Source organism: Lygodium microphyllum, chromosome 25, assembly GCF_053477565.2.
Source record: "Lygodium microphyllum isolate KBCC chromosome 25, Lygodium_microphyllum_v1.1.10, whole genome shotgun sequence".
NCBI classification, from domain to species: Eukaryota; Viridiplantae; Streptophyta; class Polypodiopsida; order Schizaeales; family Lygodiaceae; genus Lygodium; species Lygodium microphyllum.
In genome coordinates, this window is record NC_141159.1 from 42,160,666 (window position 1) to 42,187,029 (window position 26,364).

At 42.0% G+C, this 26,364-nt stretch overlaps 1 protein-coding gene across 1 annotated transcript in view; it reads left to right on the forward strand.

Moving 5' to 3' along the window:
* The window catches only part of LOC148014136 (alpha-mannosidase-like), an 80,534-nt gene that overhangs the window by 5,302 nt on the left and 48,868 nt on the right, over window positions 1-26,364 (forward strand). Inside the window, exons 3-16 of the mRNA XM_087666311.1 lie at window positions 2,981-3,069; window positions 3,164-3,338; window positions 3,606-3,725; window positions 3,846-3,929; window positions 4,060-4,131; window positions 4,335-4,448; window positions 19,776-19,876; window positions 20,058-20,151; window positions 20,404-20,571; window positions 20,676-20,765; window positions 20,875-20,940; window positions 21,031-21,087; window positions 25,233-25,449; window positions 25,576-25,706. Coding sequence (XP_087522437.1) covers window positions 2,981-3,069; window positions 3,164-3,338; window positions 3,606-3,725; window positions 3,846-3,929; window positions 4,060-4,131; window positions 4,335-4,448; window positions 19,776-19,876; window positions 20,058-20,151; window positions 20,404-20,571; window positions 20,676-20,765; window positions 20,875-20,940; window positions 21,031-21,087; window positions 25,233-25,449; window positions 25,576-25,706 — 1,578 coding nt within the window. The remainder of the gene's footprint in view (window positions 1-2,980; window positions 3,070-3,163; window positions 3,339-3,605; window positions 3,726-3,845; window positions 3,930-4,059; window positions 4,132-4,334; window positions 4,449-19,775; window positions 19,877-20,057; window positions 20,152-20,403; window positions 20,572-20,675; window positions 20,766-20,874; window positions 20,941-21,030; window positions 21,088-25,232; window positions 25,450-25,575; window positions 25,707-26,364) is intronic.

Below are 26,364 nucleotides of genomic sequence, written 5' to 3' on the forward strand. Positions count from 1 at the left end.
TCATGAGGCAAAAATGATGGGCAGATAGAAGATTAAGCCCTCAATGGGGCACATAGTAAACATTGTCTAACGTTTTTAGATTTGAGCCTTGGTTAGTGTCAAACTTCACTTTACCAATGCCTTGGATGTTGATCAAGGGATCATTCTTGCAACAGACATTGTTTGCTATTGGTTGATAGGAGACAAGGATGTTGACCAAGGGATCACTCTTGCAACGGACTCTGTTTGCTATTGGTTGATAGGAGACAAGGATGTCTTGAAGGGGAGACATGTGATTTGTAACTCCATTGTCCCCGATGCACTTGGCTTGATGGTTGCATGAAAGAGTGTTTCTTATGAACTTGATCAGCCAATCGTGCTTAGCACACAATAATTGATACTCAAACTCATAGAAAGTAGGCAACTAAGATGGTGAAATGGTTTGTTACACAACATTAAAGTACTTTGGTGGCAATTTGTTTAGGAAAAGGTAACTTGGTCATCATTGGACTTGGGGCGTTTGGTAGTCACAAACTTGGCAAGTAATTGCTAGGATTCAGCCAATTTGACCTTGAAGTCATCTTGTTCAGAGATCTTGAACTCTTGGAGCTTATGGTCAAGGTTTATCGAATGAGTCCTCTCATGAGCCACATAGTAGTTGAACAACTAGGCTCACTGATTAGATGGAAGGTCGAAGTGCTGTAATTGTGAGTGAAATTCGGGTAATAGGCTTGGTCATAAGAGACCAAATGGTGGTCAGGTTGGGATTCTAGTCTTTAAATAAGACCCCAATAAATCCTATGAGTCCAAAGCATGGCATGTAAGGTTTGGTGAAGTGATGAAATTCAACCCGGTGAAATGAGTCTTGTCAGTGAATGCATTCTTGGCCATAGCAGAAGAATGGAAGGATATGTGTAAGTGTTGAATGTGTGGGTTGTGTTGGGTAAATGTATGTTTAGCCTGGGACTACATGTGGCATCAAAGTGCTTGGTATGGTGACTCATGGTGGTTGACCCATTGAAGTTGGTAAAGCTTGATAGGCATTAGAGTGATGTTGGCAAGATTGTGAGCCATCAATAATCAACCAACATAGGTTTTTGTAAATTACATGCAACACAAAAGAAAAACAAATAGGCCATATTGGTTGGGGTGGGGGCCTAATTGTTTTCCTTTTTCTCTCATCACATCTATTTTGAATTTCAAGGCTTGATACACATAGGATGGGTACCCTTGTGTATAGGTTTCCAATGGTTCTCAGTTTGGACAATAAACCCCCACTATTGTTGCGCTTGCACTACTTGGATGGGGGATAGGGATGCTTCCTATGGGATACGTGCCTATAAGAATAAGCACCCTCTGGTGTGGTAAATTGTGTAATGGGGAAGAGTGTGTGCATGCACAAATCAGATGAAATGTGCACCCCTTGGTGTGGTAAATTGTGTCATTGGTGGGGGGGGGGGGGTTTGCATGCACATCAGATGGAATGTGTAAAATGGGTGGGATTTGTGAATGAGTAGACACACTAAAAGCAAAATTTCTAGATTAGCAAGTGAATGAGATGTATTACTGATCTTCCTCCTCTAGACTCACCTTTGTTTACATTCACATACTAGAATGTGTCAAGGTTATCATGAATACTTATACCCATGGCTTGCACATTAGATGGAGTTAGTAAAGGACTAGCAGAATGCAAAATGTATGTACCTTGTATTGATTCTTGTGGGATTGGATAGATTGGATGTGGCATTGTCCCCATGTCGGTGTGTCCTGTTTGGGTATTGAGTTTCAGATCTTTGACAGCTTCAAACTCCAACTGCTGTGCGCCTTCCTTGGGGATGTAGACTCAGTCATTGAGATGACATGCCGAAGGGGTAGGAGCCTTGTTCATCCCACCTTTGTTTACATTCACATATTAGTATTTGTCAAGGTTATCATGAATACTTGTACCCATGACTTGCACATTAGACGGAGCTACCAAAGGACTAGCAGAATGCAAAATGTATGTACCTTGTATTGATTCTTGTGGGATTGGATAGATTGGATGTGGCATTGTCCCCACGTCGGTGTGTCCTGTTTGGGTATTGAGTTTCAGATCCTTGACAGCTTCAAACTCCAACTGCTGTGCACCTTCCTTGGGGATGTAGACTCAGTCATTGAGATGACATACTGAAGGGGTAGGAGTCTTGTTCTCATTAGTACCTATTCATGAGCCTTGCTCATGTCTTCCATTGTCTTGTACCCATTCTCCTTTTGCTCTTCACTCACCTTCTACACCTCTATTTTCATCGTTTTTCTTAATCTCCTCAGCTTTTGGATATTGCCTAAATGTTCACTTCCATACATGGTAGCTTATTTTACCATCATTGCTCAATAGATTTGGTCAATGAGACAGCATATCATGACTTTTGAGAACTCAATTGTTCCTAGGTATAGGCATCATACACACTTTCAAAGATAGATGTGCTTCATGATAAGACTGCTTTGGAGCAGGTACTGAGTGATGCAAGATTATTGGTTGGCTCAAACTGTATTTCTTGTCATGTTGGATATGGCTATCTTTTCCCATTATGGGATTTTGTATAAAATTTTGCATTATAGACTGCTTGACTGGCTCTTTTTACAGTTGGTGTACTAGACATTTTAGCTAGAGAGGGCCGAGCCTGGGGGAAATTTTATTAGACGGACTGTTTTTACAGATGGTGTGCTAGAATTACTCCCTAAAAAGGGATCATCCTGGGAGGTGTCCATCACTTTTTCTATTTCATTTCATAACATAGGATGTATCTTACATTGTGATGCTTGTTGCTGACATGTAATTACTAGAATCCGCATTCCTTGGACTTGAAAATTTAAATTTGCAGTAAAATCTATCGCTCTAATCCCCATATCACCAAAAAACCTAAATATTTGGTGCAGATGATTTAATTTCTTGCACTGTGCGTCAATTGTATAGGCAGGAACTTTTGTGCAAATACTCTGGCTAAAACCAAGGTACTTTCAGGCTTTCTTCCAGCGTTGGTGGAGAGACCAAACACTTGCAAAGCAAACCCTAGTAAAAAAACTAGTGGACAATGGGCAACTCGAGTTTGTGTAAATATTGAAGTCCCTCAAACTACAAAATTGTGATGGAACTTAGCTGATTTCATCATATCAAAAGTAAATTCTTAACATTATTGAAATGCAGGAATGGTGGCTGGTGTATGCACGATGAAGCAACTACACATTACATAGATATGATTGATCAAACTACTTTTGGGCATCGATTTATCAAAGAGCAGTTTGGAAAGTATCCCCGGATAGGATGGCAGATTGATCCATTTGGGCATTCTGCAGTACAGGCATACTTACTTGGTTCAGAGGTGCATTTCTAATCCCAATGTGGTTTGGGTATCAACCACTTCTTTTAATGTGCATAATGTGTTCTCAATGAATAAGGTTTCCTGCTGCAGTATGATAGTAAGATAATAGATTTGTTATCTTGATAACGTTTTGTGCCATAGTCGATTATCTACAAGGTGACTACGTGTACAAAAGGGTTATCTTGATCTTTTCTAAACTTGTTTTTGCATTTCAACTGCTCTTTCATGTTATGTATTGCCAATAAGACTGCCTATGTGCACCTGCAGTTAGGATTTGATGCCTTGTATTTTGCAAGAATCGATTACCAAGACAGGAAGAAACGTATGAATATGAAATCGCTTGAGTCTATTTGGCAAGCTTCCAATTCCCTTGGCTCACTTGCACAGGTATGCTAGTGATTTGAAATTTCAAAATATTGAACACTACTCAAAAGATGTTCTATATTTATCAACACAAGCTCTCAATAAAACATAGAACTATGTTTCTAATTGAAACCAATCCTTTAGATATTTACTGGGGTCTTCCTGCGACACTACAGTCCCCCTGATGGTTTTGAATTTGAGACTGGAGCTGAGACCGTTATTCTTCAGGTGATATAAAAAGAGCAGAAAATCTCCAAATACATTTTTTAGTTGAAAATCCATGAAAGATGCAAATGGAGCATACACTGATGTCTATCAGTAGCATAAGAAATGAGTTACAAGTCTGTTTAATGAGCAGGATGATCCTCTCCTATTTGACTACAATGTCAAAGAAAGTGTGGATGCTTTTGTTGCAGCTGCAGAAGAACAGGTAAATCGAAGCCCAAGAATCTCATAATTTTGCTAAAATTTTTGGAGTTTATGTTGCAGCTCTTTGAGGGAATTTTGAAAGCTTAGTGGATACACCTGGATGTTTCTAACTGTTTCATCTGTCAATAGTTCATCCAGAAGTATGATATGGGCCGGTGATCAGACACTGGCGACTGAGCTTGTTCATGTTTCTCTTTTCCTCAGGCACAATTTTACCGATCAAATCATATAATGTTCACAATGGGTGATGATTTTACCTATCAGAATGCACGGAGTTGGTTCAGAGAGATGGATAAAATTATTCATTATGTGAACTTGGTATGTCTTGTGGATTCTGCTCAAGAGTTTTTTCATGACAAAACAATGAGTTTCAGTAGTTTCTCCTCTTGTGAAACTTGTTGATTTCTATTTTTTTCGTTTCAAGAGATAGAAGCTAATTATACCTTGGTGTTGTGAGGCGAGAGCTGTCCCTGGCAAGCATATAAAGGAACCGAACAGTTTTTAGTTTTGGCAAGCATAATACTTAAATTATCTGATAAACATGTACTTTGAAATTTCCCAGCAATACATCCATACACCTAGGATTCTGCATGTTTACAATACTTGCCAAAATATTTTAGGCATTATATACTGATGTCAGATGTCCTTAAACGTTTGGAAAGAACTTACTCTGCAGATTGGACTGTTGCAAGAAGAAGAAGAGGGAGAGAGAGAGGGAGAAGAAGAGAGAGGGAGAGAGAGGAGAAGAAGAGAAAGGGAGACCTTGATGCCCAGAAGGAAAGAGAGAGAGAGAGAGAGAGAGGAAAAGAGAGGGAGAGAAAGGGAGAGGTGAGAAGAGAGAGAGAGAGGGAGAGAAAGAGAGAAGGGAGGAGAAGAAGAGGAAGTGGGAGAGAGGGAGTGTGTGTGACAGAGAGGGAGAGAGAGAGAAAGAGAGACCCCCCCCCAGAAGGGTCTCCTCCCTTTCCCCTCCTAAGAGGGTGGCCACACGCATTTATCTTTTCCTCGTACCCTTCCCGCAAGATTGTCATCCACGTCGAAGCCTAATTCTCTCCCTAATTGGCCCCACTAATCGAGCACAAGGTGCCGAAGTTTTGTGCGACTCGCACCTAAGGGAGACGAAGACAGAGAATGGCCCCCAAGCAGATGTCACGCGAATGGCAATCCTGCAATGAAGACGTTGGGCAAGGACATCACTACCCATCCAGCAACGACACCGGTCGTAAGTAACATATTTCCAAATCGATAAATGCTTGCTTTGATTCCCGCATGAGATGCATTAGACCCATGTTATGGCATACGGGAATAGGACATTAAAAAGGATAAATTGCATCGCAAGTGTTCGAAGGATTGAATTTTCCAAATGTGCGTATCAAAAGAAGTCAGTTGTATTTAGATACCATGCGATGAATTCATAAACAACATTTAAGACTTCAAGCATGTCCTCGCAATAGTAGGTGCGTTTTCCTCGCTTTGAAGGTATATGTTGCAACTTGCATGCTTGAATTGCATGGCAAACAGCTTAGTCTAGAAAAGAATCATTATTGAAGCTCTAGACCATTGTCCAAGCTCTCATTAATAGCTTATGTTTGATAGATTGGGAGTTTTGATGTTGTGCGTAGTTAACACAAAAGGCGATCATAAGGGCTAAAACTGAGATGCCTTGAGATCCGTCCAACAACTACGATGTTATCAATCCTATTTAGGGAGTGGAATAGATACAAACAACTCTAGGCCTCAAAGGAAAATGAAGAGCTCAAGGATTAGGAAACCCTAAGTCAAAGGAAAGACCGATGCTTTTGTACTTGTTAGGAAGAAGGTTCGGTTATCAATCAAATCAAAGTAAGGGATTATTAGAACTCATGTCTTGAGCAATGTTGAAACTTCGACATATGTCCTAGCCGAATGGAGAAGGTGTTAAGTAAATTTTGCATGGAATCACTTAGATCCCAAGGGGGAGAGCAAATGCGCGACGGAAAGATTATTGCAGCTATTTCTGCAATGTTTGGAAAAGGATATCATTGTTTTTTGTTGACTGGTTGAATAATGTTCAAAATGCTTTTGCATTAAACTGATTGTTGGAATGTGATGTGGATGATTATTCCAAGTGCTTGTGTTTGATATTAAACGCATGTTGGTAGGGGTCAGTGATGACAAGGTGCCATAGGGAATAAAGGAATGTTTTCTTGGAAGATGATGTCAGGATGATTGCCTTGGTTTTGCTTGATTCTTAATTGGATTAATTAAGGAAGGATATTTTGGGTAGGTGGATTATCTCCAAGGTCATACTGCATTTCAACCGAAGAGGGCACTACTCGATTTACGGGCCTAAGGTCGAGTAGTGAAAAGGTCAACCACGGAAATTGTGTGTCACTCCTAGATCGCTTGGGATCAGTGGAGCTTTGGATACTCCTTGTCGAGTCCGGGACAGAGTTGTGGACTGCCATGAGCCCAACGTCTAGGGCGTTGGAAGATCCTATTCTAGATACTGGATGGAAATTATGGTGCCATGTGATTTGGACCAGGTACTTCTGTTGGACAGAAGGGAATATATAAATTCTCCTGTATGGGCAGGAGACAAAGATTAACTTGAAGATAAGTTAAGGAACTTGTTTGTCAAAAGGACTGCTTGTTCTATATTTGTGTCTGTGCCATAAGTTACACGAACAAACCCCGTTACCTAAAAGGCTTAATTAATGAAGCTGATTTTGAATGTCACACATAAATGTGATAGGACCTAATTGGAAAACTAAAGCTATCAAGGGAAGCGGGTGGGCAAAACTCCCAACGGCGGGTTCGTCTTACGACAGGGTGGTCCCAGAGAACTGGGAGGCTTTTCACAAGGTTTTACCATCATTCGACCTTTAGGCAGTGCTAGGTTAGAACCTGATTCATGTCGTTTAGGGGACCAGAATGGGACTATGCCTTACAGGCAAAGAGGTTGAGTGGTGCATCCCTCTCGTTTCCCATTCTCTTTGAACCAAGTGCAGTATGGGTCAGCTTTGGCTTGGGTATCTTTGCGTAAAGTAGGATGTCCAGGACCCGACACTAGAATGCTGTCAGGAGACCTTGACTACTAGGGACTCAAGTCTCAGGTCGATCCTAGTGGATTCGGCCGAGAACGTTCTGTTGCGAGGCGGACTCGGGAAACCCTAGGCGACAAACCCCGTGACATTCCATGGGAGTGTCGGGTGGCGACGCTTAGATTCGTTTCTCAATGAACCGCTAAAATGTGCTTGGACAGTCAATAGGCAGGCACGTTACAGTTGGTATCAGAGTGAAACTTGGTAATGATGCGTGATTAATTTATATATGGTTCGTAGACATATCTTAAACAGAATAGCCTAAGTGGTATGACTTGATTGTCAGGCACCTTCTGCGCCCACGAATGCTGATATACAAGAGTAGAAATTCCTTCTCAAGCAAATTAAGGCACCCGAGTTTGATGGAGAAGGGATAGACGGTGCAGCAGAGGCGGAGATATGGATTGAGTCGATGGATGATTATTTCTCTGCTTCAAGAACCGCTTTCTTTTCTTTTTCTTCTTCTTCTTCTTCTCTGCAGCGTCCTGGCCCATCCTCTAAAGCTTCCTATCTACGTGCTGATTGGGGGGGGGGATTTTGTAGGTGGAAAGGGGGCATGGTTGGGGGGGGGGGGGGGGGGGAGTAATAGGCCTGTGGCCATCATCGTCATCTGCTTCTTATTCTCCCTCATTGTCATCTCTATCTCCCTCTTCAGCGTCTCCTTCCCCTCCACGTCGTTCGCTGATGGCGCCGTCTTCTCTCGTCGACTGCCCTCGTTATCTTCCATCCCCTCGCCACCTGTTCGGCGGCGGCTGGGGGGAAAGAATAACAATTTTTTTTTCAAATCCTTTAAAAAAAGGGGGGGAGGTGGTAGTTCGTTCGTGGGCAGATATTACAATTTGAGATAAAATTCATCCTTTTCAATGAACTATTCTCATGTGGTATAGTACGGGGCCCAATATATCTCATGCGGGAATCAAAGCAAGTATCTAATAACTTGGAAATGTATTACTTATATCCGGTACTGTAGTTGTATTAATAGTGATACCCTCGCCCAAAGCTTTGTTGCTGGTTGTGGGATTGCTATCCGTACATGACATTCTCCGCTTGGGGGCCATTCTCGATCTTCTTCTCTTTAAGTGCAACCCTCCCTGTAGGGACTTCGGCAGCCTTTTGCTTAATAGAGGGGCAAATGGGGGAAAAGGTTCGTGGGATAGAAGGGAAGGGGAGGTGCGTGTGATCTCCAAGAAGGAAAAAAAAAATAGGAACCTTCTTTTTTTTTCCGTGAAGATAATTGAATTGAGTAAATATTTTACATCAGACCATCAGGTTGGCTTAGAACTCTCTCTTCGAAAAATATATACATCAGACCATCTGGTCACCATTCTCACTAAATCTCTTACATTCTGTTACATCAGACCATCAGGTCATCCAAGAAAGTGACGAAAGATTATCAGGACTTTAACACAAAGAGAAAATACATTGCTGGTGTAGAGCGAACAATAGCCAGCCAAGGGGCAACAATGTCAGGAAGAACGAGGTCAGCTGCTATCATAGAAGAAATCTACCTTAGCACTAAACCTCGAATATGGGCCACATGACCATGGATGCGCGAGACCGAATAAAAAATAAAGGCATCTCAAGTACGCTAGATATGCCACAAGGAAGTACATCTCAAGAACTGGAACAGACATGAATGATCAGAATGCAAAGAAGGGTGCGTAGTGGAGTCGTCGAGAGCCACACGTGAGAAATAAAACACCAGATCTGTCGCGGAACTGGACAAGAGGTTAAAAGATGAAGCAATGTTTGATCACATGTAGTGCAGAATACACAACGACCAGCAGAGATCTTTCGAGCATGCAACACCTCTCCAGTTGGAAGACCACCAATCAATAGTCTCCACAAGAAAACTTTTCCCTAATAGGGAACCTTGGATTTCCAAATCCGAAGGAATCTTTCTGGCCACTTCTTTTTGCCATCTCTAATATGACACAATTTATTCACCATTGTAGTGACCCATCTCTTGGCCCCCACCATCTGATGGTATATCTGGTTAGTAGACCTCTTCTCAAAATCATCCGGGATCACAAACTTCTAGTCACGCCATGGATACAATGGCTGTAGCACTGGTAAAGGAGAGAACCTTTGAAGTTTGACCTGTATGGATGACCAGATGTCACAATATCCTCGGGGTACCCAAAAGTGTTGACGAATATGCCGAAAAGAGTAAAGTCGGGACTGCCCAGGAATAACACCGTTAAAAACTGTCTGCAACCCCAAACGAGCCATCCGATTAAACTTGAGTTTGTGCAAATCTTTGTCCGGCCAATCTAACAATTTGGAGGAGGCCAAGACTTCTCCTTGCAGCGAATGTGCATCCTTGCGAATCTCAGGTGGGCACCAAAGTGAAAAACATAGGATCTCCTGCCAGGATGCAATCAAATGAGAAAGAAGAAAAGATCGGGTGATCTTAACAGGCCTCGAGGAATTAAGAACATGCCACCAGGAGGCATGAATGACCATGTTACCATGGGAGATGCTAGTATTTTCAATGAAAAATTTTGCAATATCTGACCAAGGATGACTCTATACACATAGCGCTTGCAAAAGGGCCAACCTCAAGGCTTTCATATGCAAATTAACATCCAACAAAGCTGCTCCCCCCATTCGTTTAGGCGTAGTCACAGTCGAGGGAAGTAGTGGCAGAAAGAATGATATCATACTGATCATAATACTTTGAGCAACGTTCAATTTGACATGTAAAGGCCAGCCTTGAGATTTCCAGTACATGAACCTGTCATGAATGTGGGAGGCCATCCAATCCAATAAGGCCCAGGGTGCTACCTCCACACCAATAGGATATCCCAAGTGTCTGGTGATATTTGCCTTTGAGATCACAATTCCATGCCAGCCCAGGGCTTGCAAATCAGTCTCCGTACAAGATAGGAGTGTAGATTTTCGAGTATTAATATGAAGACCAGATGCCAAAGCAAAAAGATTCCACACCACCATTGCCCGATTAACATTAGTGCGATCTGCCTTAAGGAACATGAAAGAATCATCTGCCAAAGATTGACCCACAAGTTGAGTACCACTGGGAAGAGACAAGCCAACTATCTTGCCTTGATCAGCCAACTTATCCAGCAAGGAGAGCATCGGGTGAGTGATCAAAGCAAACAGCAAAGGGCTGAGAGGGCAGCCCTGCCTAAGAGATCGAGAGAAGGCAATTTCTTCCATGATCCCTCTATTAAGAGCAATACGAGCCATAGCTCCCTGACCAATAGTGTTAATAAGAGAAACCATGTGAGGGCCAAATCCCATTGTAGACAATAATTGCTGCAAAAAAGACCAGCTAACATGATCAAATGCCTTCTCAATATCAAGTTGAAGCATAATTACTTGCTGTCGTGAAGCTTTAGCATAGTCAATTCCCAGTTGAACATTCAAGATGTTATGCATTATATTGCGGCCTTTAATGGAACCATATTGGCGTGGATGAACCAAGTGTGGAAAAACTTTCTGCAATCTGTTGGCAATGATTTTGGAGAAAATTTTATATAACAAACCCATAAAGGAAATAGGTCTCCATGGTTTCAAAGAGGTTGGGGAGTGAACCTTGGGCAACAACGGAATGACAACAATCTTCCAATCTAATGGCATAATACCATAATTCCACACTTGCTGACACAGGTGAGTCAATGGGTCTTTAAGCTTTTGCACATTAGCTGAAAAGAGCTCATAAGGAAGCCCATCCCAACCAGGGCTTTTCCTTGGGGGTAGGTGGGATAGCACTTCTTCCACTTCATCTTCTGAAATATCTGTCTCCATTAAGTCCACCATTCTGGTTCAGAAAAATTCTCTTGCGGACACAGCAAGGACTTATAAAAGTCGACACACATACAAATGATGGAGGCCGGATCAGTCACCATAACACCTTGTTCATCCAATAAATGCACAATATTCTCCCAGGCATATTTTTGGTGTAGGCGAGCAAAGAATTGATGGGATTGACAGTTATTTTGTATAAAGCTTCAGCTTTGGCCAGCAGTTTGTATTTTGCATATTCCTCTTCCTGAAGAGAATGAACCTTGCCTTTCAACCATTCAATGCATGTGAGCAAGTCATCATTAGGATCCCTTGATTAACTTAGAGACAAGGAGTGGGCCAATAAAGATTGGGCATTCTACAATTCAGCTCGTAAAGAGGAAGCATGTTGAATACCATACTGACAGGATAATTGTCTAGCATTATCCCTAAAAATGGCCCATGCGTCCCTCCCTCCAAATAGGACCTTCAAGCTAAAAGAAGCGATAAGTTGCTGAACATATTCCAAAAACTGATTTTGCTGCAGAAAAGATTGATTAAAACGAAGTGGCAACTTAGTAAGAAGGGCCTTAAATACATGAATAGGTCTATGGGTCATTTCCGAGACCAAAGGGTAGTGATCTGATAAGACATGCTGTCATTCCACCCACATGTCAATAATTGCCGGAAGAAAGGAATCACTCTGACAAATATATATCCGATCTAGTTTGGCCCAGGTGTTAGGATGCTGCAAAGATCGATAGGTATAACCAGATTGTGATGGAGGACCACATGTCCTACTTCAAAGATCTAGCTGCAAGGGCATCCCAAGCCTGTCGCTCAGGACCATCCATAATTGAGTGCAGAGAAGTAGCCTGATCCCCAAATAGACATGCATTAAAGTCGCCCATGACAAGCCATGGAAAGGCAGTGCAGGTCATCCCAAAGTTGACAATGTTTCCTTGCCGTAGAAGGAGCATACACGCCCACCAACCACAAAACCTCTCCCTCATAAAGAATCTCCAGAATCACAAATCGACCTCGAGGGTCTTGAGAAACCAACGATGGTTGCACGCAGGATTTCACAGCCAACATAACTCCAGATTTATATGGAGCTCGACCACTGAAAAAAACAACGTAATCCTTATAAACATAAGAGGATCCGGCCAAAGTATGCTGTTTATGTTCCACCACACAAAATACATCCCAGTTTCCAGCAAACACAACTTTCCACGATTAATACTGCTTGCTGCCCGAAGAGATACCTTTCACATTCCACAAAGCAATTCTCATAATAAATCGAAAAAGAGAAAACTACTGAACCACCACTTTTCCTTTTCCTTTTACATCTATAGCTTTAGCAGCTTGGAACCTTTCCATCTCGCTTCGGATTACATCGACAAGGTTTGCCCTTTGCAAACCAGCAATTGAAGCACTAGAAGGAAATTGTTGTTGCTGTGAACAAAAAACATCCCTAGGAGGCACAAGCCTCCCCTGTGCATCAAAGTGCAAATCAGAACTGGAATTCCTTTTATCATCCCCCGCTAGAGCATGTGAAGATTGAGGGTTCATGTAAAAACCCTTACCTTTGCGTTGAAAGGTTTGAGTGATGGGGTGTGGCGATGGGTGGGCAGCCGAATGAGAAGCTTGTCTTGCGTTACGTCTAACCATTGAAACTCAAGAATCTTCCCGAGAAGACACATTCCGGTCAACCAGAATGGAAGTACGCTCAAGACCCACTTGAGAAATGTCCTTCTTACCTTCATCCCGACCATGCAAGGGAAGCATCTTAGAATCAGCTTGAGGCTGCTGAAGTGTGCGGGGAGGATGATGTTCTTGCATATCCATGTCTGAATCTATAGTTTATTGCAAAACCTCCGGATTTTTGTCACATTCTGAAACGAAATGGCCCTATTGGCCACATCTGAAATAGTGTCCTGCAAAAGTATCCCATTTCAACTCATAAACCAAGGTTTGCAGTCCTGGAACCTGAAAACAGATTTTGGTCGGGCGAGATTTTCCTGTGTCCCAAAGCATGCATGCCTTGTTCCGATTGCGGGAAGCGCTAGCCGAAGCTCTACCAACACGTCGCCTTAGGCTCTCAAGACCAAAGGGAGGAGTCTCCAAAGATGCGTAGGGAAATCAACCACCTCCACCCAAATAGGGTATGCTTGTCTCAACACCTCCTGAAACTTGGCCATGGGCCTCCAAGGGACCATGTGTACTAGCTGCCCATCCAAAAACAAAGGGATGTGTTGCATGATGAAAGATCACACTTCCGAGGAGCGAAAAAGCACCTCAAAAAACCCCTTGGAACCATTATAAATTTCTTCAACAAGAGGGGCCTGCACATGCCCTAAAGCATCTTCTTGGCATTGTTGCACATTTACAAGCGTAGATTGCAGCCAGGTACGAATCCTTGTGATCAAGGGAGTCCTTCCTATAAAATAAAAGATGGCTGCCCTCTCATGGAAGGCAGCAATGTGCTGTAGAACCAGTTTCGTTTCCATGACTGCAACTACATGATCCCCTTCCGGAAAAGAGTTAGCTTTACTCTAATTAACATATACATAATCAGACATAAGATGGTTGGTAGTGGCCAGCATGAACGAAAGAGACCCATCAGGTCATTGACCAGAAGCTTGGACCTCTGGCCGAGGCAAATTTGGGGGGCATAATAGTGGATCTTCAACCGACATCTTCCGACGTTTACTTATCTCATCCCCTTCTGTCAACTGCCCAGAATCCTCCACCAATGAATCGCTATCCGAATCTGGTAGAACTTGGTCTTTCCCATTCCCTAAGTGTTGGTCGAGAAAGGCCACATCGATACCATTTGTCTCCTGCAGAATCTTCATCACTGATCTAGATGCTGAGAATGAACTGCTTGTCTCCCCTATTGCAGACTTGCAGACCACAAGTGTCTCTCTCTCTCTCTCTCACTCTCACTCTCACTCTCTGTGCATACCAGTGAGCACAGATTTGTGCAAGACGCTGTCACACACTGCCAGATAATGAATCTCTCACACTTCTTGGCATAGCAGCGTGTAGAGTGTGGCGCCCATGGGCAGCAGGACACAGGGCTGATGGCTAGCGGGGCAGCAGATGCAGAGTACCTGGACGAGACCTTCGGTTTCTTTGACGATAGTGGAAATTAGGGTTAATAGCAGTGTGGCACCTCTGCAAAAATGGACGAACACGACCAGGAGGGCCACAAGTTAGCCCGACGGTCGAATCCAGTAGGGCTCTCTCTTTCTTTGAAAAAAAATAAAATAAAAATAAAATAGGAACCTTCTCTCTCTCTCTCTCCCCCTGTCAGCAGCGTGCCAGGTGTCCTCTCCTTTTCCGGGGGGGGGGGGGGGGGAGAAGGGATTTTATAATGAGGGAGGTGGCATGGGGTGGTGGTGGTGCCTCACTCCACCCACCACTCACGAATGCATGGCGGTGGGGGTTCTTAGCCTCCCAGTTGGCCCGCGGACTAGGCGAGGTGGCTGGGGGGGGGGTAGGCCAGGTGGCTTCCCCCCTCATCGTTGTTATGATTGTCTTCTTCACTTCTCTTTCCCTCCCGCGCCACTCGTTCGGCATCGACGGGGGGGGGGGGGGGGGGGGAAGGAGATAAAAAAATTGCAATAATTTAGTGAAAAATTAGAGGGGGGTTTCCTATGGAACATGCGAAGGGGGGGGGGGGGATTATTACACCCTCTCCCCCTTAAAGAACTCAAGATGTCCTCATCTCGAAAGAAATTGGGGGCTTCATTTTGGAACCTGTGGGGTAGGACCCATCAAACATTCGTTGCGACACTCTGACCTCTCATAACTATGTGGTCCTTTAAAACAACAACTTATTGTATTTGATATATCCGAGTCCGGATTACAAGAGAAAAGTTTATTATAGTTATATCTCATGAATATCTTCTAGATTTTTTTTCTAAGTGTCTGATAATTTCTTGGTAGGTTCTGGATCACGGAGGCTTGTGCAACTTCATTCCTTGTGAGTTCAAGTTCTCTTGAGTCCTGTTGGGACAATTGACGTGGATATATTCAATATTGTGGCACTAGGAGCATCGATGTTTAGGGTACTTTGGACATTTCCTTATGAAATGACCTAGCTCCTTGCAATAGAAACATCGCGGAGCTTTATCACCTGGGGTCACAAGATTCTTGGTTGTCTTAGGCAGGATTTTCTTCTTTAGACCAAATTGTCCTAGGATTCTTTTAGCAGACTGAAGTGGTTCTTTATCTTGGAAACTCTGTTTTCAAATTGTCCTCTTCTTAGATCGGGAATGAGATCCATGGACAATGGGCTTTGCTTGTAATACTACAGAATACTCCCAAGCTTTGACATTCTTGTAAGACCCAATCTATATTAGTTGAGAAGAAACAACTTAAGAGAAATTCATTGTGAGTTATAACTGTCATTCCTTGCTAAAGTATCTCTGATCACTTGTAAGTTCTAGGATCAAAATTGGTGCAACTCATATTACTTGGGTTAACTGCAGTTACAAGAGTATGGTTTATTCCAATACAAGTTGTATTACATGTCGATAAAATTTCTAGGATTTCTAATCATCTTGAAAATGTGTAGTGGGTTCTAGGTCTTCATCTTCATTTGATTCCTCTATATATCCAAAGACTACACTTGTGTAGCTTCGTTTTCTTGGAGGCTCAAGATCTTCTGGACTTAAGTAGGGTAGTCTGCTTGGACATGCCCTAGCTCATTGCAGTGGAAGCATCGACGGTGGGGACATCTCTTACGGACGTGCCCTATCTCTCCGCACGTGTGGCATCTCTTGTCCCGATCTTGGGAATCATCTTTGTCACAATTGCCCAATTTAAGTTCTTGGATGATTGGCTTGGCTCGAAGTAATGCATCTTACAAGTCTGTTGGATGCATTGCTTCAAGATGATGGTTCAGAGAAGTGCTCAGGCCACGATAAAACCTGGATACTTGTTGCGCAATACCCATAGGTGGTGCGTATTTTAGTAGGGTTACAGACTTTGAGTAGTAAGCTTCCAAGGTTAATTTAGCTGCATTAGCTTGAAGAATTCATTCATTCTCAAAGTCTGGTAGATTGGCGGAAGGTATTGTCCGCATACGACATCTTTCAGCTGAACCCAAGTGATAGCGGCTTAAAAAATACCTTGATCTTTGCACCATTACTTCCACCATATCCGCGCCTCTTGGCCAACTAACTTAAGTTTGGCTATCATTGCTTGATTGGCAGAAGCAGTTCCTGCGGTAGAGAAATAATCATTCATCAACTCAATCCATGTTTCCGCCTCCACTGCGATGTCTATCCCTTTTCCACCAAACTCGGGTATCTTAATCTGCTTGAGAAGGAATTTCTTCTCTTGCACGCATAGAGGCTAAGCTCTACACGCCAAAGAATTTTGTGGGTCCCTCTCCACACAAACTAAGCTACCACATTGGACCACAAATGACATTTTGGAGTCTCCCTACATTGCCGTGGATAGAGCTAACAAACCCTAATGTGTTGCATCTATACTAGTCATCTAGCCATTGCAAGACTCCCATGAGACACCAAACGCAAGAAAAGGGAGATCTCCCATGACTATATGCTGTTTGTGTTTGAAAGGCTCTATGATATTTTGCTTTGCCTAATGCTAGGGGCGTGTGAGAGTCCAATCAATGTTGTCCTACATCAAAACATGTCCGTCGTCAACCCTCGTGCCATGTAATAGAAGAAGATCAAGGGGTCCTTTGAAACTAAAGAGGCTAAACCCTCCTAGTTGGGTCTTGATCCAACTCATTTAGAGCTTGGCTCTCCCACATCCACAACTTCCACTTGTGGATGTCCTTTAAAGCAATGTATGGGTGTAGTTTTCATGACTTCCCTTGTAGTCCGATGAGAGGGATCATCCTCCATGGGAGGTCAAGGAAGGCTAGATCCCTTTGCCCTTTGTCCAATATTAGTCTTCTGCCCTTGTGTACTATACAGAGGTGTCTTTTGGGGGGATTGGAGGGCGGGGGGGGGAAGGCATCAAACAGTCCACCAATGACCTCCACACGGATACCCATTGGTGAAACCTGGGCTGCCCAACTGCTGCCAAGGTGCATTGGCTCCCTATGGGGGGAGCATGCATCACAATCCTCTAATGAAGGTGTAGCTCAAAACAGAAATTGGAGCAAGAATAACTATTGTACAATGTTCATATGAAGTGAATTTATAGGAGTAGTGAATATACACATATGCTGTTTGCATGACACTGAAGGGTGGTACCACTAAACCAAAACATAAGTGCCCCAAATGAAGCGGCCAAAATATGGCACATGGTTAGCTAACAATGTATCCTCTAGTACTTTATGTTCGTAGTTGACCTCTACTATTTAAGAAGATAATGGAATTGATGTGCTTAATCATGGTATAGAGGAGATACCTCAACTTTCTCATATCTGCCTGCCATTGGTGAAGTTAGGTGCAGATGAGAACTAGCTAAGCACACTCACTGAAAGAGAAATACAAGTCAGGGTGTTGGCAAGACAGATTAGGGAAATAAGAACTGGTCAGTACTTAGCAGCATTGATCAATACAAATCATTATCAACAAGCAGCATGCTATCGAGATTCAAAAGTGTAGTTACTGATGTTTGCCCTGACATGCTGCATGAAGAAAGTAGCTGCCAAGGCAGGAACTTCAAATAAAGTGAAAGCAAGAAGGATTGGTATCAGAGAAGACGATGTGCCAATACAGAGTGAAAACAAAGACTTTTTTTCCACCCAAAAATCTTCATTCTACCAGTTAAAAGCACACAACATGATAAACGGAAGAAGCTCAACAGCTATGGTTATTAGGACTGCATTGTCTGAAGATGAAGCTGCAAAGTTCAACAGAACTGAAGAACCAAAAGTAGTATAAATTAGAGACCCACAGAGAAAAGACTAGTGAAAGAAGGGATTTGTGAATAGCAAGGGAAACCTAGGTTAGCCAATGTCCAGAGTTAAACACTATGCCTGGTGGAAAATTCTGTGTTCATGCTGAGAAACTTCCATGCCAAAAGAATAGTAGAGGGCCTCAATATAGTTGTTGTAATTGCCACTCTCATCTGATTCTTAATATTCTCACTAACTGGCTGAGTGAGAGTACTAAGCTTGGCCTGTGAATCAAATCAGTGGGTATGCATGTGGTATGATTATCAAGATATGTACATATGTACATATATGTACACACACACACACACACACACACATGCACATTCATTCCCCCCACCCACACTCCATAGTATTGGGTTCTTTCAACTTCTGCTTATTATAGGCCTTTGTATCGCCTGGACCTGCCTTTTTTTATGGGCCCAATGGTATACCCCTCTAATGCTTATCATTATGCTAATGAACCCATTTATCATGAACATTTATTCAAAAAATGTTTTGTAATGCATTGTACAATTTTGATTGTTATAATAGTGATCTTGCTTGGTATTGCTTAGCTTTGTTTGTAACACACATATACACCCACACAGAGACCCAAGAAACAACATTCCACCAAAAAACTTGTATGTGTTTGTAAGAAGAGAGACCTATGTTACCTAAATATAAGAAAATGAGAAGATGTGGAAGGGGAAAGGAAATTTTTATACTCACGGAGGCATACTGGAAATATTGATCTAGCAGACTTGTGACCAAGGGACAACCAGGGAATGGCAGGGAATTGGCAGGGAATAGGCATGAAATGGGAACGTCTGTTCCAAGGGTCAGGGGGTCCAGAAATGCATTCTAGCTGTTCCTGAGGGCTGAAACGACCATTCCATGTTTCTATGCATCTAGTGCAATCACTGAAAGTATGGCACTGGAAGTTAAGACTCTTTTTTTCACAAGGATTTTAGAGGAGTTTGCTTTGTTGCTTCTGTTACATTCAAGAAGGCACACCCTAGGATAAAGTGACCCACCATGATGGGGTGAGTGCAAGAGTGAGGATAAGATAGATAATAGTCATCTGAGTTGGTGCAAATGTCTCCAAGTAATCAATACCTTCTCACTGTGGTTCAACAATCCCATTCTACTAGGGAGTTGTAAGTAATGGAGAATAACCTGAAAATAGATCTCTTTTCAAAGGGTCCTAGTATCAATCTCAACCAAAGCAAGCCACTCATAAAATCTATAGAAGGTGTCTGACTTGTGCTTCACAAACTAAAAAGTATCTTCCATCTAGTGTCCTTTGCTACCACGATAATGACAATGAGTGTCTAAAATGCATGTGTACATGTGCGAGATCGATTGGCAAGGAGTGCAAGCTGGGAATGCAGAAGTGCCTGAATACCATAAGCAAAGAGATAGACAGAGACTCATAATCTACAAGAGGGTTTACTGGGTAGATTTTAGAGAGAGAGCGCCAAAGTGAGTAAAGGAATGAGGTTGTTTGGGTGCCGTTTCTAGAGCTACATGGAAGGTTATGGTTTTCTATGAGGGTAGGAGTTCACTACATGGGGAGATAGAAGGAAAAGGCCTCCTGCTTTTCCCAAGGGCAATGACTAGAAGTAAAAACCTTTCTCATTTTTGCTTGGGCATCCTGTTTGAAGCTAACTGTTTGCTATCCTTGCAAGTATTTGTTTATTCTCCAAATGGGACAAATGAGTTTTGATATATATGATTCTTTTATATGTAGTACGTCCTCCTTTGTCCTAAGCCTTGAAATTTGATTTTATGGAGATTTTTGTTACTAGAGGTGAATCTGTGTGAAAAAAATTCACAAGTCAAGTTGTAGTATGTAGAATTTTTGACAACTTGTAGTTTTAAAAACGTTTATCATCAGTTTACTTGGTGTTTTTGCTTCAAGAGAAAAACATTCTGTTTCTCATGCAGGATGGAAGAGTGAACACATTCTATTCTACTCCATCAATATACACGGATGCTAAATTTGCAGCCAATATCACATGGCCTCTCAAGTCTGGTGATTTTTTCCCGTAAGCTGCTTACAAAGCTCATGTACCTCCCCTTCCCCTCTTAACCCTTTCTCCCCTTCCCTCCACTTCTTTCCTCTTTCCTCTTTCCTCTGCCCCCCAGACAACAACCATCACCCAATAAAAGAAACTGTCCTCCTCCATCTATACTTTGAGATAACAGAGTCTATTTGTTTTTCTGCAGCTATGCAGATGAAGCAAATGCTTACTGGACAGGATATTTTACCAGCAGGGCAGGTCTGAAAGGCTACGTGCGCATGCTCAGTGGATATTATTTGGTACAGCCATGAAACTCTTGAAGAGAAAACTTCGAAAGGAAGCCAAGTGTGTGATATATGATAAATGCTACCACAAAAAGTTAATGCCCAGATAATTTTACAAAATTTGCAGGAAGTACACCATTAAGTGTTGCAGTAGATAGATACTTATCACAGAAATGTGATTCATTGCTGTCATCCTAGCCATGTTGATGGCTGTAGGAAGACAGAGCTTGCTCTTGGGAGTATAATGAGTAGAGCACCTATGTGCAGGCAGCAAGACAGCTTGAATTCCTAGTGGGAAAGAATACATCAGGTGCAAACACGGATGCCCTGGGGGAGGCTCTAGCAGTTCTTCAACATCATGATGGAGTCAGCGGGACTGAAAAGCAGCATGTTGCAAATGACTATGCGAAGCGTTTGGACATCGGAGCATCCAGAGTGTGTTTTGCTGCGTCTGCATTAGTTTGAAAAGTTTGGAGACATTAGCAGTACATTTTTTGAATATTGCTTCAGTGTTCACCCTTTTCAAATTTTTAATGTAGGCTGCTGAATTCGTTAATACTGCTCTTACATGCTTGACATCCCAAACTTTCAACTCGAGCTGTCAACCCTCAGAAGTAATGTTTCAACAGGTAATGTATTCAGGAATCATATGCAACTTCTTGTTTTTTCTGGAAAAACTAGCTCTAGTATATGTCTAGTCTGTCTAACAACAAATTTATCTTAATGTACTATTTGCAGTGCCCTTTACTGAATATTAGCTACTGCCCTGAATCAGAACAGATTTTTTCAGAGGGGAAGTCCCTGGTATGGAAGTGTGCATCTTATGTTTCAACAAAAGAATAACTAATGTATCAGCATGGAGAACCCAGCTAAAGCTTTGAACTTTTTGAACAGGTTGTCATAGCATATAACTCACTTGGATGGAACCGGACTGATTTTATCCGTATTCCAGTATGTGAATCTTAACTTTCACTACTCACCTTGATTAACGATAATTTATGCATAGGAACCAAACTGATTTGATCCATATAATTCCAGTATGTGAATCTTAGCTTTCACAACTCTGCTTTACGATAATTTATGCATTAAAGTAAATAAGTAGTCGAGGTAATAACTTTGTTGCCCTAGATTATTGTTGGCAGCATTTTTTTACACAGAGATTACCACTTTGAGTGACCTATTATGGGTGTTTTCTGCACATAGATGTGTCACTGATTCTTGGGATGTATATAATAATTGGTGCAGCATATGTTACTTCACATAAATGGCTAACTGATCGTTGTTGGTGCATCTGTCAGAATCACTGAATACTGTAGTTCTACTGTGGCACTGATTGGGAGGTATTAATAATGGTGCACATATGCTGCTTTACATAATATGGTGCACCATTATTAGAGTTAAATGAGCAGCTTATTTATGGCCTTGTGTAAGTGTATTTACTGTAAATGCAAAAGCTGTAGTCCGTTTGGCTTCATGAGATGTCTAAATCCTCCTCATTTGCCTCCATAAGCAGCGAGGGAGGATTCTCACATATTTGGTAAATCTAACTTGATCTTGGAGATGCCATGTTTTGATGAGGCGGCCAAGGTCATCAGGACCATCTAAGCAGCAGCTGTTGGAGCCCTCAATATTGATACCCTTGTGGCTAATGCTGCATGGACTCTTCTGACTGGCCTATGCTGAATGATCACTCTTTATGAACTGTGAGGATCCTCATTCAACACCCTGATCAACCTCTTTCGATTGAGTCTCATCTCAAGTGGTACACAATCTGCTTATGAGGGTCACACATGGCGATCTTTTCCCCTGATTGACTGCTACCCTCAATTAGACCTGCATCTGGCCCATGGGTAACTGCCATTGCATAAGACATATCTGTAATGGTATTTGATTCTCTGCATCCTATGTTCTAATGCACAATTGAGAAAATGGTCTCCAAGATTCTAATGTGCAGCTTGGGTGGCTCAAAGTATCAAGTAGCAATAGGTCCATGCAAATTAAGGATTGGGGGAACTTTTCCCTAAGATGTAACCTCGTTTTATTAGATGGGCTCTATCTTCCTCCGTGTTTCATACCTGAAGGTGACTATTGTCGTCTTGCAATTCATTGCCTCCATTGAATTCCTGCTCATCTTGCTATTGGATAAATAAAATTTAGATGGTAGATAGAATGGTAAGCGGAAGGGTGGACGACTTTGTAGAATTTTCTCACAAAAGAAACAATATCAAGTGACGTGTATTCTCTTTCCAGGTCAATGGGAAGACAGAGCAGAAATTGATTACATGATTCTACTCTGTGGTTATGTTTTTCATTGATCTGGGTTTATGTTTGGCTATCCATTTCCAAACTGCAGCTGACATTGATACGTTAAGATTTAAGAGGAATCCCTTTACTGTGCTGCATCAAAATATGCCAGGGACAATGTCGTATACCTACGTCCTTGAGTCTTGACATTGAATTGTAATCAGTAATCCACATACTGCATGGACTTTCATCAACAGTTGTTACCTCGGCGTTATGTGTTGGATTTAGTATACGATCAAGTTATACATGAGTGGGCAACAGATTTGGATGCAGACATAGTAGAACAGGAGGTGGAATAAGTATTATTACAACATCTTCTACAAGGGAGCTGAGATGCAATGGGCTTACTAACGGGACTTTAGCAACCTATGCATTGCTATATGCCCATCAGCATGCCTGCCATTAGAAATTGAGCATGCGTAGATTGCCATCTCTGACCTAGTAAGCTGACAGGGCCTTTATGTGAGTTACTCATTAAGATGACCAGCCAATATGTTGTTGGAATGGATTCTTTTGAAGCTTATTCATCCTCATCAATATGGTTTGTAAAAGACATATTTCTGCAGAGTGTCCTCAACATGCAGGTAAGTATTGGCAAGTAATGGAACTTGAAAAAGCTTATGAGCATGGCAACTGGTCCTTTGTGGAATAGTATACACTATCAGCATTTATGGATGGCCCAAGTTCTACTTGTTGATAGATGACCAAGCAACTGCTTCCCACGTGACGTCATCTATCCTCCCTACCTGAAAATAGCATCCTCAAAGCTATTCGGCAAGCCCAGATGCAGCACATCTAGATTTTAAAGGGTAACCACATGTGGAACAGTTTGACAAAGATTGTCTGTAGTTAGTCCCTTGTGGGATGCTAAAGTCACTTTTCAGGCCCTAAAGCTATCCCAAAGTCCCTGATTGAATCTTGGGAAAAATTCGTTGGGAGGTTTCTGCCTCCCCTGTCGCTTGGCAAAAGCTGGAATGTCTTCTATCTTGTCCTGTCAATACTGGAAGAAAGGTGTGTTTGGAGCACCTGGTGGAAGGAATGGGTGTCTTCAAAACCACTCACCTCGAGCATGTTCAAGTTTGCAAAGAGGTCTCCTCTCTCAAACCCAAAGGTGCTATGAGTCATCATGAACTGTTAATAATGGATCAAGAACAACGTACATTTCTTGATATCCTGTAATCCTGTCTCAAACATCCCCTAAACTACTCTCCAATGCCTTCCTTTGAAGATCCTCCAATGGAAAAATTATGAATATTTAATGACCATGCTTGTGTCTTTGTGATGGAAAAAGAAGTCTGCTTCCCTTCTCAATGAAAGAAAATCACAAGTAATATCAGGTGTCTAGTGAATACTTCAACCCGACTCATCTCTATTTGGGCTAGAGCTGAGGGGTCACAAGAGACAAGGTCTAGAACCAACAATGTGATTTTCATAATAGCAACTTAGGGGTTTTAGATGAGAGGCTATCTCAAAAATCTCCTCATCTAGGTAAGGGGCAGTAATAAAGTGACTCTATAATCCCACCTCTGTTGGCAAAACTCCCAGAGAATGCTTTGCATGATGAAATGCATAGAAGAATGCTACGCAATGTAAATGAGAATGTTCATGCAACAAAGTGCCACAAGGAAAATGTCCCTCGCGAGGGAAATTGTTCACTTGCCCAAGCACCTTTTTACAAAGATGATGTGAAGATCATGCAATGCAAAGGGGAAGATACAAGGGAATGGATGCTGATGTTGAGGACAAGAAGACAATGCCAAAACTTGAAGGTACCAAATGAATGGTAGGAACCCACTCTCAACCATGGATGTCAATGTCAAAGGAGCTTGTAATAAGTAATGCTAGACTATCTTGAGGATATACTAGCCTAGGGTACCCTAGGAACCTAGAAGGCACTAGCCAAAGGGTGTGGCCACCAATGCACATGTCCATCAGCAGGTCTTTCCCAAGGAAACTCGTGGTGAGGTGGAGAAATGGATCTAAGTGGGACTGGATCAGGAGCCCTTGTAAGACTGACTAGATGAGCTTGTGGTGTGAAGTCTAATGTACTAAGTGTGGCAGACCAATTAACCAAACCTTTTGGGGTCTTGAAATGTGCAGATGGAGGGGGCTGTCCATATGCCACATGTCTAGCAATGTGCCACTAAGGTGGGGGGTTACCAGGATGAAAAGGAGCAGTAGGTGTAGGTGCTGAAGGACCCCCTCTCAGCTGACCTTTGGATCAGGAATGCATATGTGGCAGAGAATTATTTGGCTGAATTTATGGCATCTCAATGAATGAGATGACTGATTCCCAACTTAAACAAATCCCAAATTTCATATAGAGGAACTTTTTCTACCTAAAGTGTTAGTGTTCCTCAGATAGTTAACCTCTTTCCTCCTTTCTTTAAGTACCCATGTTAGAGGAAGTTTTGGCTGCTTTTCTTTAAACGTAGCCCCTTGAGAGATGTTATCGTGAAGTCTGAGTATTCAAAATTAGCTTCATCACTGTAGAAGAGGCCTGGGAAAATCCATAAAAACTGAATTGCTGTTATGGTGGCCACTTATTGAGGCTACTTTCTAAGCTCCTAGGATGACAAGTGTTTCAAGTTAGAGCAGACATCATGTGGAGTTGAAATTTTAATGTTACGACCTTGGATTGTGGGTGAAGAATACTATTATCACTACTCTCAAGTCCAGATCTTGTTTTTCCATGTAACATAGTCTTCAGACAGTGTTCCTTAAATAAGTCACCGAGTTGCTTCCGTCTGGAAAAATTGCGCAAATAAGCAGAAAATTCTTATTTGTGACAGGTTAGTGAAGATTCTCTTGAAGTTACAGATGCAGATGGCAATGCTGTACCAGCTCAACTTACTCCCATTGATATTTTGGACCAATCAGTCAGAGAATTTTACACAAAAGCATATTTAGGTGTTTATCAAGTTACACATGCCACTTCATGGCTTGTCATTCAGGTCACAATTCCTGCCTTTGGTTACAACACCTACTACGTCTCAAAATCTAGCAAAGGTCAGCAACTGACAGTTGATATTTCTATTGAATGCAACAATTAGACAAGCATTTGGACCTCTAAACTTGTAAATTTATTCTCGCAAGTGATTACAGATTGTCAATTTATTTCTATTCCTTGTACAGGGGGAGTACCAAAATCGTCAGTGGAAAATTCCACTGGTAATGGAACCATAGTTGTTGGTCCTGGATATTTGCAACTATCCCTGTCTTCTGAAACTGGACAGCTAACACGAATGACCAACAATGAAACTGGGGTAAATGAACTGCCAATATGGATTCTGACTTCATGTTATTTGCTATGTTGTGTTTTCTCCTTTATACCATATCTTGAAAATGATGTGCAAAAAGATGCATATCACCGAACTTAATAGAACTGATGAATACTAAAGTTTGAAATGTGGGCTTACAAAACCATTCAATGTTCTGTGCCACAAAGGCAAGTCTTGAAATTTTTGTGCAGTTCACAAAGTCCAGGTGTTACTGAATTTTAGAAAATCAGTAGAGAATTATAAGAGGTTAAGTTTACTCATGACTTTGGGATTGCTCTATCCCTAGTTTATATTGTTCCAGACTAGATGCGTGCAGATAGGCACACCGACTGTTATGAGGCAACAAGGGTTCACTGTCCACTAGTTGGCAATCATACCACCTTATGATTTCAAACTGAGTTACAATTTCAGATAAAGGAAATCGAAGATTTCACATGAGAAACAGTGAGAACTCTTGTCATATAACCATTGAAAAATTCTAGACATGCCCAAGATGATGGAGTCATTCTACTTTGGTAATTAAATCTGCTGAAAGGAATAAGGTCAGTCTTCTGACTTTTGAAGCTGTGAAACCCTTGATACAGCTGAAACAAAATGCCACACATAATGTGCTGCCACTTTTCAATACTAAGATTCTATACAC